Source organism: Neomonachus schauinslandi, chromosome 9, assembly GCF_002201575.2.
Source record: "Neomonachus schauinslandi chromosome 9, ASM220157v2, whole genome shotgun sequence".
Taxonomy (NCBI): domain Eukaryota; kingdom Metazoa; phylum Chordata; class Mammalia; order Carnivora; family Phocidae; genus Neomonachus; species Neomonachus schauinslandi.
In genome coordinates this window covers 57,204,041-57,220,597 of record NC_058411.1, presented here as the reverse complement: position 1 = coordinate 57,220,597, position 16,557 = coordinate 57,204,041, and the positions used below count along the sequence as shown (strand labels likewise).

The 16,557-nt window shown below is 36.6% G+C and overlaps 1 protein-coding gene across 12 annotated transcripts in view; it reads left to right on the top strand.

Moving 5' to 3' along the window:
• The window catches only part of MIA2 (MIA SH3 domain ER export factor 2), a 97,591-nt gene that overhangs the window by 25,008 nt on the left and 56,026 nt on the right, over positions 1-16,557 (top strand). For all 12 annotated transcript variants that reach the window (XM_021701537.1, XM_044918248.1, XM_044918243.1 and 9 more), the window contains 3 exons: positions 5,171-5,299; positions 9,175-9,196; positions 9,295-9,383. In XM_021701537.1, coding sequence (XP_021557212.1) covers positions 5,171-5,299; positions 9,175-9,196; positions 9,295-9,383 — 240 coding nt within the window. The remainder of the gene's footprint in view (positions 1-5,170; positions 5,300-9,174; positions 9,197-9,294; positions 9,384-16,557) is intronic.

Below are 16,557 nucleotides of genomic sequence, written 5' to 3'. Positions count from 1 at the left end.
CAAGTAGAAACTGATGAACTGCTTACCAAAGCATACACAAAATGCTAGGGAAATTGAAGGGTGGGAGAGATTATATTTTCTTGAGTAAACGTTTAGGAAAGCCTTTTCAAGCTAATGGAATAGTTTAAGCAGAGGGGACATGAAACAGCATTGTGTGTGAAGGGAACTCGCAACCGTTTTACTAGAATACAAAGTAGACTCAGGGAATGACGCGCACAATGATACTTGTTGGAGACGTAAGTAGATTCCAGTCGATGTAGGTGCTGGAGAGCATTTGAAGAATTTCAGTGGTTAGACTTTTGGTTTAAATAGCTTCCTGATGGTAGCATGTAGGTTAGATGTAAGGAAAACAAAACTAGAAATGGTGTAGGGGAGGGATGACAGAGTAGTCAAGTTAGGGATAAAGAAGAGGGTGCTGAATGGGGGAAATATTTAGTAGCTAAGAGCTAAAATTGGTAGGATTTCGCTGATTGGATGTGAAGGAATCCGGAATGACTGCCAGGTTTCTGGCTATGGCAACCTATTTATTCACAGAGATAGGGTTTATAGGAAGAGAAGCATATTGTGGAACAAGAGATGATTTTAGATTGTACGTATTTCCTTTTCTTCGCTAAAACCTGTAATAACCAAAACTTAGTTTTTATAGGACTGTGAATGAAGAGACACATGGAGAGGGGTAGCCAGATTTTGCAGAACTGTTTCAAGTCCTATAAATGTATCTTTACCTGGATGATTTCTTTGCTAAAAACCACTGTGCTCACCAAATGGGCCTGGGGGCTAGGATGGCACAATACTGTTCTGCTTTAAATTTTTTCTTTTAGTTTAAAAGATTAATTTATTTTTTATTAAACCATAATTCACGTAAGATTCATCCCTTTTTAGTCTCCAATTCAGTTATTTTTCTTTGGATATTCACTATGTTGTGCAGCCATTGCAAGTCCAGAACATTTCCATCACCCCAAAAAGAAACTCTGTACTTATTAGCAGTTATTCCCAATTTTCCCCTCTCTCCATCCCTTGACAACTACTAATCTACTTTCTGTCTCTATGAATTTGTCAGTTCCGGATATTTCATGTAAATGGAATCATGTGATATGTGGCCGTTTGTCTAAGGCTTCTTTTACTTAGTATGCTTTCATGATTCACCCCAAGTAATAGTACTTCATTCCTTTTTATGGCTGAAAAATATTCCATTGTATGGATATACCACATTTTGAATATCCATTCATAGTTAATGGACATTTGCATTGTTTTCACTCTTTTGGCTATTATGAGTAATACTGTTATGGACATTCGTGTATAAGTTTTTTGTGCATGTTTTCAGTTCTCTTGGATATATTCCTGGGAGTGAAATTACTGGGTCATATTTACCATATGTTTAACTTTTTGAGGAGTTGCCAAATTGTTTTCCACAGAGGCTGCAGCATTTTACATCCCCACCAGCAATTCAAGAGGGTTAAATTTTCCACATCCTCTCCAACACTTTTTTTTTTTAATAGCCACCTTACTGAATGCAAAGTGGTATCTCATTGTGGTTTTGATTTCCATTCCTGTAATTTTAATGATGTTGAGCATCTGTACATATGCTTATTCACCATTTGTGTATCTTCCTTGGAGAAATATCTGTTCATTTGTTTTGCTCATTTAAAAAATTGGGTAATTTGTCTTTTTATTGTTGAAGTCATAAGAGTTCTTTTATATATTCAGGATATTAGACCCTTATCAGATATATGGTTTGCAAATATTTTCTCTCATTCTGTGGGTTGTCTTTTCACTGTCTTGATGGTGACCTTTGAAGTATGAAGATTTTCAGTTTTGATGAAAACTATTTTTTTCTTTGGTTGTTTGTACTTTTGGTGTCATATCTCAGAAACCATTGCTAAAAATAAGGTCATAAAGTTTTACAACTGTGATTTCTTTTAAGAGTTTTAGCTCTTACCTTAGGGTCTGTGATCCATTTTTTAATTAATTTTTATATGTGGTATGAGTATGGGTTCAGATTCATTCCTTTTCATGTGGGGATCCACTTGTCCCAGTAACATTTGTTGAAAAGATTATTCTTTCTCCATTGATTTGTTTTGGTACTGCTGTTCAAAATCAATTGACCATAAATTTAAGTTCCTTTCTGGATACTCATTTCTCTTCCATTGTTCATTTGCCTATCCTTAGGCCATTACTAAACTGTCTTGATTATGATAGCTTTGCTGTAAGCTTTGAGATAAGAAAGTATGAGTAGTCCAAGCTTGCTTGCTTGCTTGCTTCCTTCCTTCCTTGTCTGTCTGTCTGTCTCTCTTTCTATGGCTATATAGCTATAGAGAAGGAAATGCTATACCTTGCATTTTTCCATGAATTTTAGGATCAGCCTGTTCATTTTTGCAAAAGAGGCAGTTGGAATATTGATAGGGAGTGCATTGATTCTGTAGATCACTTTGGGGGAGTATTGCCATCTTGACAATATTAAGTCTTCCAATCTATAAACATGGGACATCTTTCCATTTGTTTAGAACTTAAATTTATTTCAACAGTGTTTTGTAGTTTTCAGAGTGTGTAAGGTTTGCACTTATTTTGTTAAACTTATTCCTAAGTCTTTTATTCTTTTTGATGCCTTGTAAATGGAAATGTTTTCTTTCTTTTTTTTTTTTTTTTTCAGAGAGAGAGAGGGAGGAGGGGTGGCAGAGGGAGAGGGAGAGAGAGAATCTTAAGCAGGTCTCACGCCCAGTGTGGAGAGCCCCATGTGGGGCTTGATCTCAGGACCCTGATGAGATCATGATCTGAGCCGAAATCAAGAGATGGATGCTTAACTGACTGAGCCACCCAGGCACCCCAATGGAAGTGTTTTCTTAATTTCATTTTCACATTGCTCATTGTTATTGTATAGAAATAGAACTGATTTTTTCTGTATTGATTTTGTATTCTGCAGCTTTGCTGAGCTTGTTTATTAGCTCTAATAGTTTCTTATTTAGAATTCTTATTTTAGAATTTTAGGCCTATTTAGGCTTTTCTGTATGTAAAATTATGTCATCTTCAAATGGAGATAGTTTTATTTTTTCCTTTCCAATATAGGTGCCTTTTACTTTTTTCTTGCCTAACTGCCCTGGCCAGAACCTCCAGTACAATGTTGAATGAGTATGGAGAAAGTGGATATCCTTATCTTTTGTTCCTGATTTTAAGGTGAAAGCTTTCAGTCTTTCACCACTAAGTATGATGTTAGCTGTTGGTTTTTCATAGATGCCCCTTATCAGGTTGAGAAAGTGCCCTTCAGTCCTAGTTTATTGAATGTTTTGATCATAAAGGGTGTTTGATCTTGTTAAATGTCTTTTCTGTGTTTATTGAGATGATCATGTGATTTTTCTTTTCCTACTAATATGGTATGTAACATTGATTTATTTTTGTATGTTGAACTAACCTTGTATTCCTGGGATAAATTCCACTTGGTCATGGTATATAGTTCTTTTTATATGCTGCTATATTTGGTTTGCCAGTATTTGATTGAGGACTTTTGCATTTATATCATATATTGACGTGTGGTTTTCTTTTCTTGTGTGATATATTTGTTTGGCTGTCATATCAAGGTAATACTGGCCTCAGAATGAATTAGGAAGAGTTCCCTCCTTTTTTATTTTTTGGCAGAGTTTGAGAATGATTGGCATTAATTCTTCTATAAACTTTCGGTAGAATTCTCTAGTGAATCCGTCTGGTCCTGAGCTTTTCCAGGTTGGAAGTTTTTTTTTTTTTTTAAATACACATTTCTTGTGAATTGGTAACTGGGGTAATGTAGGGAGAGGCAGAGATCAGAGTAAAGGGGTATTTTTTTTTTTTTTTAGAAAAGGTATAATCAGGTTTATTTAATACAGGTTAATGAAGTATAGAAAGCAATTTGGAAGGAATACTTATATGGATCAGAGTTATGAAACAGACTTTGGAGAGGAGAATAGACATTAAAGCGTGTTTTTCTAGGTAGAAAGGGCCTAAAAAGGGAAGATTGGTCATACAGGTTTTGGGTTGAACCCTGGAAAGAATCAAACCTGATTAGACTTAAGGTTTTTCTTAAAAGCGCATTTTTCTTTTTCCCCCTACCATTCTTCTTTCTGTGATTGAGTAATATCTGGGGCCTGGTAACAAAAGAATAACCCCATTGGGTGAGGATGAATAATGAACTGACCCAGGGAAAGATGAAATACAGGAGGAACTGTAAAAGCCTTAAGCTGTTTTATGCCAAAGACCTGTTAGGGAGAGAAGTAGTGTGGAAATGCCATGGTTACAGGATCATGATCTTTGAAGGATTAACAGAAATAGTTACCTTTACCGAGTACCTGCCCTGCATGTTGAAACAGCATTATTCCCAAGACAGATAAGAGAAGGGAGCCACAGAAGTAGGGTAGAGGCATTCAGATTCCAAACCCAAAGCTTCATCGGTGGTTTTCAAACTTTTTTTTTTTAAGTTGCAGATCTATTTTTTCCCCCACTGTGGGGAAATCATAAATGGAACTCAGTATACTCTACACGTAAAACCTAAACTGGTTGATCTTAGTGTTAGAGGACCTGAACTCAGATTCTTTCTTTGGCCTTCTCTCCGCTTATTCTGAGAAGCTCTGAGGTGTCTCTGTAGACTCCAGTTTGCAAGTCACTGCATTATACCAGTGTTATTTTTCATCACCTGCCAGAAAAATATACTGTGATACCTTCTGTTTGGTAGTCTGGTAGCCCATTTCATGGAAAGGGTGTTAATAGTGTTTACACATAAACTTGTACTTATGTTTGTGTCTTAGTTTCTGAGGGCTCCTATTATTAATAAAAACACCACAGACTGGGTGGGTTAAACAAGTAAAACGTTCTCCGTTCTGGAGGCTGAGAAGGCCAAGATCAAGGAGCTGCAGATCCTGTGTCTGTGAAGGCACACTTCCTGGTTCATTCTTCTCATTATTACCTCACATGGTGGAGAGGTCCAGGGAAGTCTCTATGGCCCTTATGAGGGCACTGATTACATGCACAAAGGCTCTGCGTTCATGATCACCTCCCCAAAGCCCTACTTCCAAATACCATCACCCTGGGGATTAGGTTGCTACATATGAATTTTGGGGGGATACAAACATTCCATGTATATCAGTTTGTAATCAACACTTTTTATCAAACATGCATTTTTGAAAAGTTAATTTTCTTTGTCTTGAAGGTTGTGGCAGCATTGCCTGAAGATATGAGAGGTCCTAAGCCCTATGGTTTCCCATGGGAATTGGTGATATGTGCAGGTGTTGTTGGATTTTTTGTTGTTCTCTTGTTTTTGTGGAGAAGTTTTCAATCGGTAAGTAACGAATACTAAGAGAATATTCATGTGTCTTAAGGTTGAACAATTATATGAGAAACAGATCTTTTATTTTAAGGAAACAAGTTAGCTTGTTTGTTTGTTTTAAGATTTTATTTATTTGACAGAGAGAGACACAGTGAGAGGGGGAACACAAGCAGGGGGAGCGGGAGAGGGAGAAGCAGGCTTCCCACCCTGCAGGGAGCACCATGTGGGGCTCGATCCCAGGACCCTGAGATCATGACCTGAGCTGAAGGCAGACGCTTAATGACTGAGCCACCCAGGTGCCCCAAGTTAGCTTATTGTTAAGTGCCTTTCTCACGTTAATGTGTGGCTACTAGAAGCTGACTATGGATTCAGAGGAATTTTTTTAAGTGTAAAAATTTTAAAGACTTTATTTGTAGAAGTATTCTACACTAATATTTAAACCCTACATTTATATCTTATTTATTTATTTTGATCTGTTTATTTTTAAAAAGATTTTATTTATTTGAGAGCTAGAGCAAGAGGGAGAGAGAGAGAGAGAAAGAGAGATTATGAGCGGGGAGGGACAGAGGGAGAGGGGGCCTGATGCGGGGCTGGATTCCAGGACTCTGGTATTGTGACCTGAGCTGAAGGCAGGCGCTTAACTGACTAAGCCACCCAGGCGCCCCGTGATCTGTGTAAACGGTATACTAAACATCTGTGAATGTACCACTCACTCTGCAAGCAAAGCCATTGACTGTCACTTATATTTAGGTGATATTCCCTAATTGCATCCCCTTTTCCCCTTTCTTCCTTGAACTAGAGGTAACCCTGTTCTGGATTCTGTGTTGATTATTCATATGCCTTAAAAATTTTTTTGGTCATATCTACATACATTCCTCAGAAGTATAGTATGTAATTTTGTTTGGTATCATGCCATAAGTCATATTTTGGAATTTTTTTAGTTTATCCTCTATTACTAAGATTCATCCATGTTTTTAGATGAGGGTGTGTTTTTTTCCATTTTGATTGCTTTAGAATGTTACATTGTAAGAATATACTAGTTTATACCTTGGGGTTAAAAATACACTGAATCCCTACCTCATGCCAGACAAAAAAGTTGTATTCAAGATGGATAAGAATATACACAGCAGCACTATTTGTAATAGAAAAAAAACCTGGAAATAACCCAAATGTCGCAACTCAATGTACCAGTATGAAACATCTTTTCATCTTCTTTAAGTTATTTTCTTATGAACAGAAATTATTTGAAAATATTGTTTTCAACACTTCAGTTCTTGATCCATCTTGAATATAATCATTTTCCTACCCATCTGCCATGCCACATATTAGAGTTCCACATGCATGTAGATCTTTTCTTTATTCTATTCCATTGTTTATTGTTGAAAGCAGATATATGTATATCATTCTGTATCCATCAATTAGATCAAGCTTGCTTGATCTGACTAATTTGTGTTCATGTGTTATGTTCTTGCTCTTTTTTGTTTGTTTCTCTCCTCTATCAAAAAGGAAGAGAATTTGCCTGAATTTCACTCTCATGATAGATTTATCAGTTTGTTTTTGCAGTTCCATCAATTCTTGCTTTACATATTTTGAGCATATTTTATTAGGTGTATATACGTTTAGAAGTGCTGTATCTCTTCTTGGTGGATTGAACTTTTTATCAATATCTGGTGATCCTCTTTAATGTTTGTGTTACTTCTCTCTTATGGTTTCTTTTATCTCTTGTTATAGCCATATCAACTTTCTTTTGGGTGATGTTTGATGGGTCTTTTTCCATCTTCTGCTTTTCAGCCTTCCTATGGTCTTCTACTTAATGTGCATCCTATGTAAATTTCTTTTATATCTAATCTGAAAATCTCTGTTTTTTTCCCCTATTGAGTTTAGTCTAACTATATATATTATGTTTATTGATGTATTTGGACCAGTTTCTTTCAGCTTAGTTTATTTATTCCACCTTTTATGTTTCTTTTAAATTCTTTTTGCATTGATAAGTAAATCTTCCTGCAATGAAGACAAGAACCTTAGCATACTCTCACATCCCTTGGTTTCTTTCACTTTCCAACCCAGACATATTTCTTCTTTTCTTTTTTTTAAAATTTTTTTAAGATTTTATTTATTGGGGCACCTGGTGGCTCAGTTGGTTAAGCATCTGCCTTTGGCTCAGGTCATGATCCCAGGGTCCTGGGATCGACCCCCACAGCAGGCTCTCTGCTTAGTGGGGGGGCCTGCTGCTTCTCCTTCTGCCTGCATTCCCTCTGCTTCTGCTCTCTCAGATAAATTAATAAAATCTTAAAAAAAAAAGATGATGTTTATTTATTTGAGAGAGAGAGAGCACGCATGAGCAGGGGGAGGGGCAGAGGGAGAAGGACAAGCAGACTTCACACTGAGCAAGGAGCCTGACCGTGGGGCTCCATCCCATGACCCCGAGGTCATGACCTGAGTTAAAATCAAGAGTCGGACGTTTAATCAACTGAGCCACCCAGGCTCCCCTTTCTCCTTTTCTTTTCTTTGTTTTTAACTTTCTCCTCTACCCTGTCCCTATCCCGTATGACCACAAAAAAATATTACCAAGATATTTGGTTACTCTTTTTTTTTTTAAGATTTTATTTATTTGACAGAGAGAGAGAGAGAGCAGGAACACAAGCAGGGGGAGTGGGAGAGGGAGAAGCAGGCTTCCTGCTGAGCAGGGATCCCGATGCGGGGCTCGATCCCAGGACCCTGGGATCATGACCTGAGCTGAAGGCAGGCCCTTAACGACTGAGCCACCCAGGCGCCCTGATATTTGGTTACTCTTAATTGACATATCTCTTGCAGGGTCTCCTGGATTTACTTCTTCCCGTATTTGAATACTTCTTTCGAAATTGTTTTTAGTGTAGATCTTTGTATGGCAAACTTTTTGAGACTTTATTTTGAGTGCTTGAGGATATTTGAATTAAGCTCCCACATTGGAATCGTAATTTGTTTGATATAAACGTTCTAGGTCCCAAGTTCAAGTTCTGTCCTTTTAATACTTTAAACCCTTACTTCCTTTTAATACTTTAAATCCTTACTTCCTTGTCTTTTTAGAATTCTTTTTAGAATTCCTTGGAATCGTTTAATATGAGATCTTTCATCCTTTTTTAATCCTAGGAGATTCCTTCTGCATTTTACATTTTGTTTTTCTCTTTTTGGGACTGTGTTTTTAGATTCTGCCCCTTCTACTTCTGTCTTCCATATTTCTTAACTTTGGTTTTTCAATTTTTTTATAGGTTCTTATTACCTTTTGAGATAGGTCCTCAATGTGATGATTCAGTTCACTAATTTAGTCTTCATCAGTACTGATTCTACTGTACTTTGACTTTAAAACTTAAAAAAAAAAAACACTTTAAAATTTTATCCCTATATATCTTCCGTAGATGATTTTAGTCTTCTAAGCCTGTTCACCTTTACAAATGGGATTTTTCCTTCATTTTTTGAAAGAGAAAGAGATTAAAGAAGAAAAAGATTTTGTAGTCAGTTCAATCCATGGCCCTATGGTAACATTTTCTCAAACTCTGTTATTTTGGATGTTATCACTGGGGGAGAGGATACTAAGGGCTTCCTGAAATAGTTTGTTTTAGGGTCAAGTGTATTTGAAGAACAGTGGGATAAATGAAATGAAACAGGTGTCTTTAAGGTAGAGTTATTTCAGAGCCTTTAATATGCTAATACATAATGTGACTCTTCAGTAGAGAGACTCTAATATGTAGCATTTCTTTCCTTTTGAAAAAAGAACACTTTCAGTTAATGTATATTCATACTAAGGCAATAAGAAACCAGTTATTTTTCAGTTGGTAGAAGTTAAATAAATTAGATTTACTTGAATATATATTTGTTTTAATGTAATTTTTGTTAAAAATTTGTTTCAGGTTAGAAGCCGGCTTTATGTGGGTAAGCTCTTTTTTCTATTCTAGATCTCATCATTATTGTTCATAATTTTGAAACTTAAAACAATTTACATATGATGATGATATGAATTTTCTTTTCAGGGAGAGAGAACAAGCTTGCTATAGAACTTTCTACACTAATTGATGAAAAATGTAAACTACTTGAAAAATTTAGCCTTGTTCAAAAAGAGGTAAGATATTTTTGAAAATATTAACATTCATGTTAGAGTCAGAGGACTTAATACTTTTCAAGGCAGATACTTCAATGTAAGTTTGAGATTATTAATGCTTTGTAAAGTGTGAGCGTTCAGTTGCCCTTTATATTACCAATCTTATTAATTTTAACCATTGTGGTACATGTATATAATGATGTCTCATTGTGGTTTCAGTCTGTATTTCCCTGATAATGAGGTTAAGCACTTTTTCAAGTATTTTTTTTTTTTAAAAGATTTTATTTATTTATTTGAGAGAGAGAGAGAGCACATGAGAGGGGGGGAGGGTCAGAGGGAGAAGCAGACTCCCTGCTGAGCAGGGAGCCCGATGCGGGACTCGATCCCGGGACTCCAGGATCATGACCTGAGCCGAAGGCAGTCACTTAACCAACTGAGCCTCCCAGGCGCCCACTTTTTCAAGTATTTATTGGTCATGTTGGATATCCTTTTTGTGGAGTTCCCTGCTCGAGGTTTTTTTTTTTTTTTTCATATTTGAAAAGGTGTGGCTATCTCTCTTTTTCCTTTTTGGTATGTAGAATATTTTCTATATTTGAATACGAGCCCTTTGTCAGATATATGTCCTGCAAATATTTTCCTCCACTGTGTGGTTTGCCTTTTTATTTCAAACGGTAAGCAGAAGTTCTTAATTTTAACATAGTCTAATTTGTCAATCTTGTCTTTTGATGGTTGCTTTTTGTTTCTTATTTAAAAATTTTTGACTACTCAAGGATATGGAAATACTCTTTTGTGCTATTTTTTAGAAACTTTGTTTTACTTTTCTCATTTAGTCTTTGTATAAGTTTGTGCTAGGACTGCCATAACAAAATACTGAAGGCCAGCTGGCTTATCCAACAGAAATTAATATTTTCACAGTTCTGGATCAAAGTGTTGGCAGGTTTGATTTCTTATGAGGCTCCTCTCCTTAGCCTGCACGTAATCGCCTTCTTGCCCGTACCTCACATGGTCTTACCTCTGGTCAGGTGTTCATTTCTGGTGTCTTTGTGTGTCTATATTTCCTCCCCCTTTTTTTTTTTTAAATTTTATTTATTTATTTGAGAGAGAGAGAGACAGAACACAAGAAGGGGGAGCAGCAGAGGGAGAGGGAGAAGCAAGCTCCCTGCTGAGCAGGGAGCCTGATGCAGGGCTGGATCCCAGCACCCTGGGATCATGACCTGAGCCAAAGGCAGAGGCTTAACTGACTGAGCCATGCAGGTGTCCAATGTTTCCTGTTCTTATAGGGACACCAGTCTGATTAGATAGATTAGGGCTCACCCTAAAGGCCTCATCTTAATCATCTCTTTAAAGGGCCTCTCTCCAGATACAATCACATTGTGAGGTACTGGGCCTTTAACATATAAATTTTGGGGAAAACAGTTTAGCCCAAATGTAATTAGTCTTTAATTCATCTGGAATTGAATCTGTGTTGGTATGATTTGGAAGTTAAGAGTCAGTGTTTTTCATATGAATATTGAATTAGCCAGTACCATTTATTGAAAAGACCCATCTTTTCCTTTGTTCTGTAGTGTCATCTTAAATCAAGTGGCCATATATATCTGAGTCTTTCTATGATATCTTCTGTTCTGTTGGTCTGTTTCTTAAAATTCTTGTGCCAATTTCATGCTATTTTAATCTACTGTATTTTTATAACAATTCTTGATAGCTGACAGTGTAAACCTCCATGTTCGTTCTTAAAGATTGTCTTGGTGATCTTGACACTTTGCTATTCCATGTAAATTTTAAATCAGGGACACCTGGGTGGCTCAGTTGGTTAAGCGTCTGCCTTCAGCTCAGGTCATGATCCCAGGGGCCGGGGATCGAGCCCCACATCGGGCTCCCTGCTCAGTGGGGAGTCTGCTCCTCCCTCTGCCTGCTGCTCCCCTTGCTTGCTCAGTCTCTCTCTCTCTCTCTCTCTGACAAATAAAAATCTTTAAAAAATTTTTTTCTTTAAAGATTTTATTCATTTATTTGCCAAGGGCGGATGGAGCACAGCAGGGGAAGCAGCAGAAGGAGAGAGAGAGAAGCAGACTCCCTGCTGAGCAGGGAGCCTGATGCGGGGCTCAATCCCAGGACCCTGGGATCATGACCTGAGCTGAAGGCAGATGCTTAACTGACTGAGCCACTCAGGTGTCTCCCCCGCCAAATTTTTTTTTTTTTTTTTAAATCAGTTCATCAGTTTACACACATAGCCTGCTAGGGATTTGATTGGGATTACATTGAATATATAGATCAATTTGGAGAGAACTGACGTCTTTATAATGTTGAATTCTTATCCATGGACTATAGTATATCCCTCTATTTATGCCTTTTTAAAATTCTCTCACAGTTGTTGTATACATTTTTGTGTTGCGGTGTTTAACATCTTTTCTTAGATTTATTCCCTAGTATCTGATGACTTTTGAAACTATTCTAAATAGTATAGTTTTTTTGTAACAGCTTTGTTGGGATATAATTCACACACTATGCAGTTCACCCATTTAAAGTAAACAAATGACTGGCTTTTGGTATATTTACAGCTGTACATCTATTGCCATAATTTTTGTACATTTTTATTACACCAAAAAGAAACCCTGTATGCCTTAGTTATCACCCTTCACCCAGTTTCCCCTACTGCCAAACCCTAGACAACTTACCTACTTTGTGTTTCTATAAATTTGCCTATTCTGGGTTCCATTCACATAAATGGAATCATGTAACATGTGGTTCTTTGTGTCTGCCTTTTTTCACTTAGCAAAATGTTTTCAAGGTTCATCCATGTTGTGTATAGATTTGCCTATTCTGAACGTTTTACATTAATGGAATCATACAACGTGTGATCCTTTGTGACTGGCTTTTTTCACTTACATTATGTTTTCAGGGTTAATCCATGTTGTAGTATGTACTGGTACTTTCTTTTTTTGCCAAGTAATATTCTGTGCCACTATTTATATGTCTCTTTGTCAGTTTGGTTATTCTGTTTTTTGGGTGCTATAAATGATGCTGCTATGGACATTCAGGTACAAGTTTTGTGTGGATATATGTTTGTAATTCTTTTGGGCATATACTTATGCATGAAATTGTTGGATCTATATTTAACTTTTTGAGGAAATGCCAAATTGTTTTCTATAGTGGCTGTGCCAGTTGACATTCCTTCTGGAAGTTTGTGAGTCTAGTTTCTCCACATCCTTGCTGTCCTAGTGTGAAGTGTGTAGTTTTAATTTGAATTTCTCTGATGGCTAATTGTTGAACATTTATCTTTTCATGTGCTCATTGGCCATTTATTTATCTTCTCTTGAGAAATGTCTCCTCAGTTCCTTTGCCTATTTTTAAATTGGGTTATTCATCTTTTTTTTTTTTAAATGTTTTCCCATTCTTTTCTTTTTTAAGATTTTATTCATTTATTTGACAGAGAGAGACACAGCGAGAGAGGGAACACAAGCAAGGGGAGTGGGAAAGGGAGAAGCAGGCTTGCCGCCGAGCAGGGAGCCCGATGCGGGGTCCGATCCCAGGACCCTGAGATCATGACCTGAGCCGAAAGCAGTCGCTTAACCAACTGAGCCACCCAGGCGCCCCGGTTATTCATCTTTTTATTATTGAGTTGTAACTTTATATATTGTAGATATGAGCTTCTTATCAGATATGTGATTTGCAAGTATTTTCCCTCATTTTTGTGGGTTGTCTCCTCACTTTCTTGGTGGTATCTTTGAGGCATAAAAGTTTTTAATTTTTTTTTAAAGATTTTATTTATTTATTTGAGAGGGAGCACTAGTGGTGGGGAAGGGCAGAGGGAGAAGGAGAAGGAGACTCCCCACTGAGCAGGGAGGTTGATGTGGGGCTCCATCCCAGGACCCTAAGATCATGATTAATGACAGATTAATCAACTGAGCCACCCAGGTGCACCTAAAAGTTTTTAATTTTGATAATGCTTAGTTTATCTACTTTTTCTTTTGTTGATTCTACTTTTGGTGTCATATCTAAGAAACGGTTGCTTAAAACAAGCTCACAAAGATTTACACTTGTATTTCTTCCTAATAGTTTTATGGGATTCAATCTTATGTTTAGGTCTTTGATCTGTTTTGAATTAGCTTTTTAGAAATTGTGAGAGGTAGGGGTGGGTCCAACTTCATTCTTTGGCATGTGGATATCCAGTTTTTCCTAGCACCATTTGCTGAAAGAACTATTCTTTCCCCCATTGAATTGTCGTGGCACTCTTGTCGATAATCAGTTGACTGTAATTGTGAAGGTTCATTTCTGGATTTTCAACTTATTTCATTGATCTGTTATGTCTATCTTTATGTCAGTTCCAAACTGTCTTGATCAGTGTAGCTTTGTAGTAAGATTTGAAATTGGGAAATGTAAGTCCTCTAACTTTGTTCCTTTATTTCAAGATCATTTTGACTATTCTGAGTCCTTTGCATTTTCTGCGAAGTTTGGGATCAGCTTGCAATTTCTGCAAGTAGACTAACCAGAATTTTTTTTTTTTAAGATTTTATTTTTGGGATGCCTGGGTGGCACAGTTGGTTGAGCATATGACTCTTGGTTTCCGCTCAGGTCATGATCTGAGGGTTGTAGGACCGAGCCCTTCATCGGGTTCTACGCTGAGCTTGGAGTAGGCTTGGGACTCTCTCACTCTGCTCTCCCCCACCCCCACTAAAATAAATAAATCTTAAAATTTTTTTTTTTTTTTAAATTTTTAAGTAATCTCTGAATCCAACATGGGGCTTGAATCCACAACACTGAGATCAAGAGTTGCATGCTCCACTGACTAAGCCAGCCAGGCTCCCCAGATTAGCTGCAGTTTTGATAGGGCTTATGTTGAATCTGTAGATCAATTCGGAGAGTATTGCTATCTCAATGATATTAAGTCTCTGATATATGAATACGAGATGTCTTTCCATTTACTTGGGTCTTCTCTATTTCAATAATGTTTTATAGTTTTTAGAGTTACGGGGCACTTGACTTGGTCAGTTAGTAGAGCATGCTATCTTTGATGTCAGTATTGTAAGTTTGAGCCCCATGCTGGGTGTAGAGATTACTTGAAAATAAAATCTTAAACAAAGAAACAAAAAATAGAGTATAATGCTTACACTTTTTTTGGTTAAATTTACTCCTACATATTTTATTCTTTTTGATGCTATTGCAAATGAATTTTTTTAATTTCATTTTTTATTTGCTCATTGCTGGAATAGTGTTTATTCTCCTCTTATTTTCTAAACATTTGTGGGACCTTTAGTGAAGTATCTACATTTTTATTCCTGATAATTGGTTGTTTGCACTTCTCTCTTTTTTATCCTTTATCAGCCTTGTCACTGTTTTATCAAATTTTTTAGTGCCTTTATTTTATTTATTTATTTATTTATAGATTTTTTTTAATCTGAGAGAGAGAGAGAGACTGTGTGCACACACACGCGCATACAAGTTGGGGAGGGGGAGAGGGAGAGGGAGAAGCAGACTCCCTGCTGAGTAGGGAGACTGATGTGGGGCTCAATCCTGGGACCCTGGGATCATGACCTGAGCCGAAGGCAGACCCTTAACCGACTGAGCCACGCAGGCGCCCCTTTTTAGTGCCTTTAAAGAACAATCTTTTGGCTTGGTTGATTCTTTTTACTTTGTTTTATATTTTATTACTTTATTACTTCTTTTTTTCCATGTTTTTTTGGTTTATTTTACTCTTCTTTTTTGTTCACTTTTTGGGATGTGTACTTAAATCATTGAATTTTTACTCTGTAATTTCTGCATTAAAGCTATAATTTACTTTGGCTTTCATTAAAGCATCTCACCAGTTTGGGTATGTCATGTTTTCTTGATCATTCAGTATAAAATATTTTAAAATTTTTATTGTGCTGTCTTCTTTGAAACACTAGTTATTTGGTAGGGTACTTATTAATTTCCTAATAAATAGAGATTTCCTAAAAATTTCTTTTTTTTTAATTTTTAGCTTAATTCTACCTAATTCTATTTAATTCAGAGTATACGCTCTATGATTTCAGTGCTTTGTTGTTTGTTGAGACTTAATTTATGGCTTGGCATAAGATTGATTTTGGTAAATGTTTCGTGTATGACAGAAATACATACATTCATTACCCTTGTGTTAATACAGACTTTTATTTATTCTATTGATATATAAATATAAAAATTAATTGTTACTTTTTAAATTCATATTACCTATTGGTTCTTGAGAGAAGTATGTTTCCCATTATGGCTATGCATTTGTTTTTCTTTTTTTTTTTAAATATTTTATTTATTTATTTGACAGAGAGAGACACAGCGAGAGAGGGAACACAAGCAGGGGGAGTGGGAGAGGGAGAAGCAGGCCTCCTGCGGAGCAGGGAGCCCGATGCGGGGCTCGATCCCAGGACCCTGGGATCATGACCTGAGCTGAAGGCAGACGCTTAACAACTGAGCCGCCCAGGCGCCCCGCATTTGTTTTTCTCTTAATTTTATGTATATTGAGGCTGTGTTAGGTGCATACAGATTTAGAATTGTTTTATTTTCTTAGTTAGATTGAGCCTTTTATCATTATGAAATACCCCTGTTTATCTTTAGGAATTTTTGATTTTGTCTGTTATTAGTGTAGCTATTACAAGCTTTCATTTGGTCAGTATTTTCACGGTAGATCTTTTCCCATTATTTTACTTTTAACTTTTTTTTTTTTTAAAGATTTTTTAAAGATTTTATTTATTTGACAGAGACACAGCGAAAGAGGGAACACAAGCAGGGGGAGTAGGAGAGGGAGCCCAACGCGGGGCTCGATCCCAGGTCCCTGGGATCATAACCTGAGCCGAAGGCAGATGCTTAACGACTGAGCCACCCAGGCGCCCCTACTTTTAACCTTTTATGTACTTGTATTTATGTTGTCTCTTTTAGAAATAGTATACAGTTGGGTTTTGCTTTTTTAAATCAGTCTAAAAAAATCTTTGTATTTAATGGAGTATTACTTCATTTGCATTCAATGTAATTTCTAATTTATTAGGGTTTAAATCTGTCGTCTTAACTATTTCTTTTTGACACCTATTCCATGTTCTTTTTTCTCTCTTCTCTTGTTTTCTTTCTTATTAAAATAGTTTATTTTTTATTACTTCAATATTTTCTGTATCAGTGGGTTTGTTACTAATGGATTATATTCTTTTAATGGTTACCTTAGGGGTTACAACATGTATCCTTAATTTATTAAAAT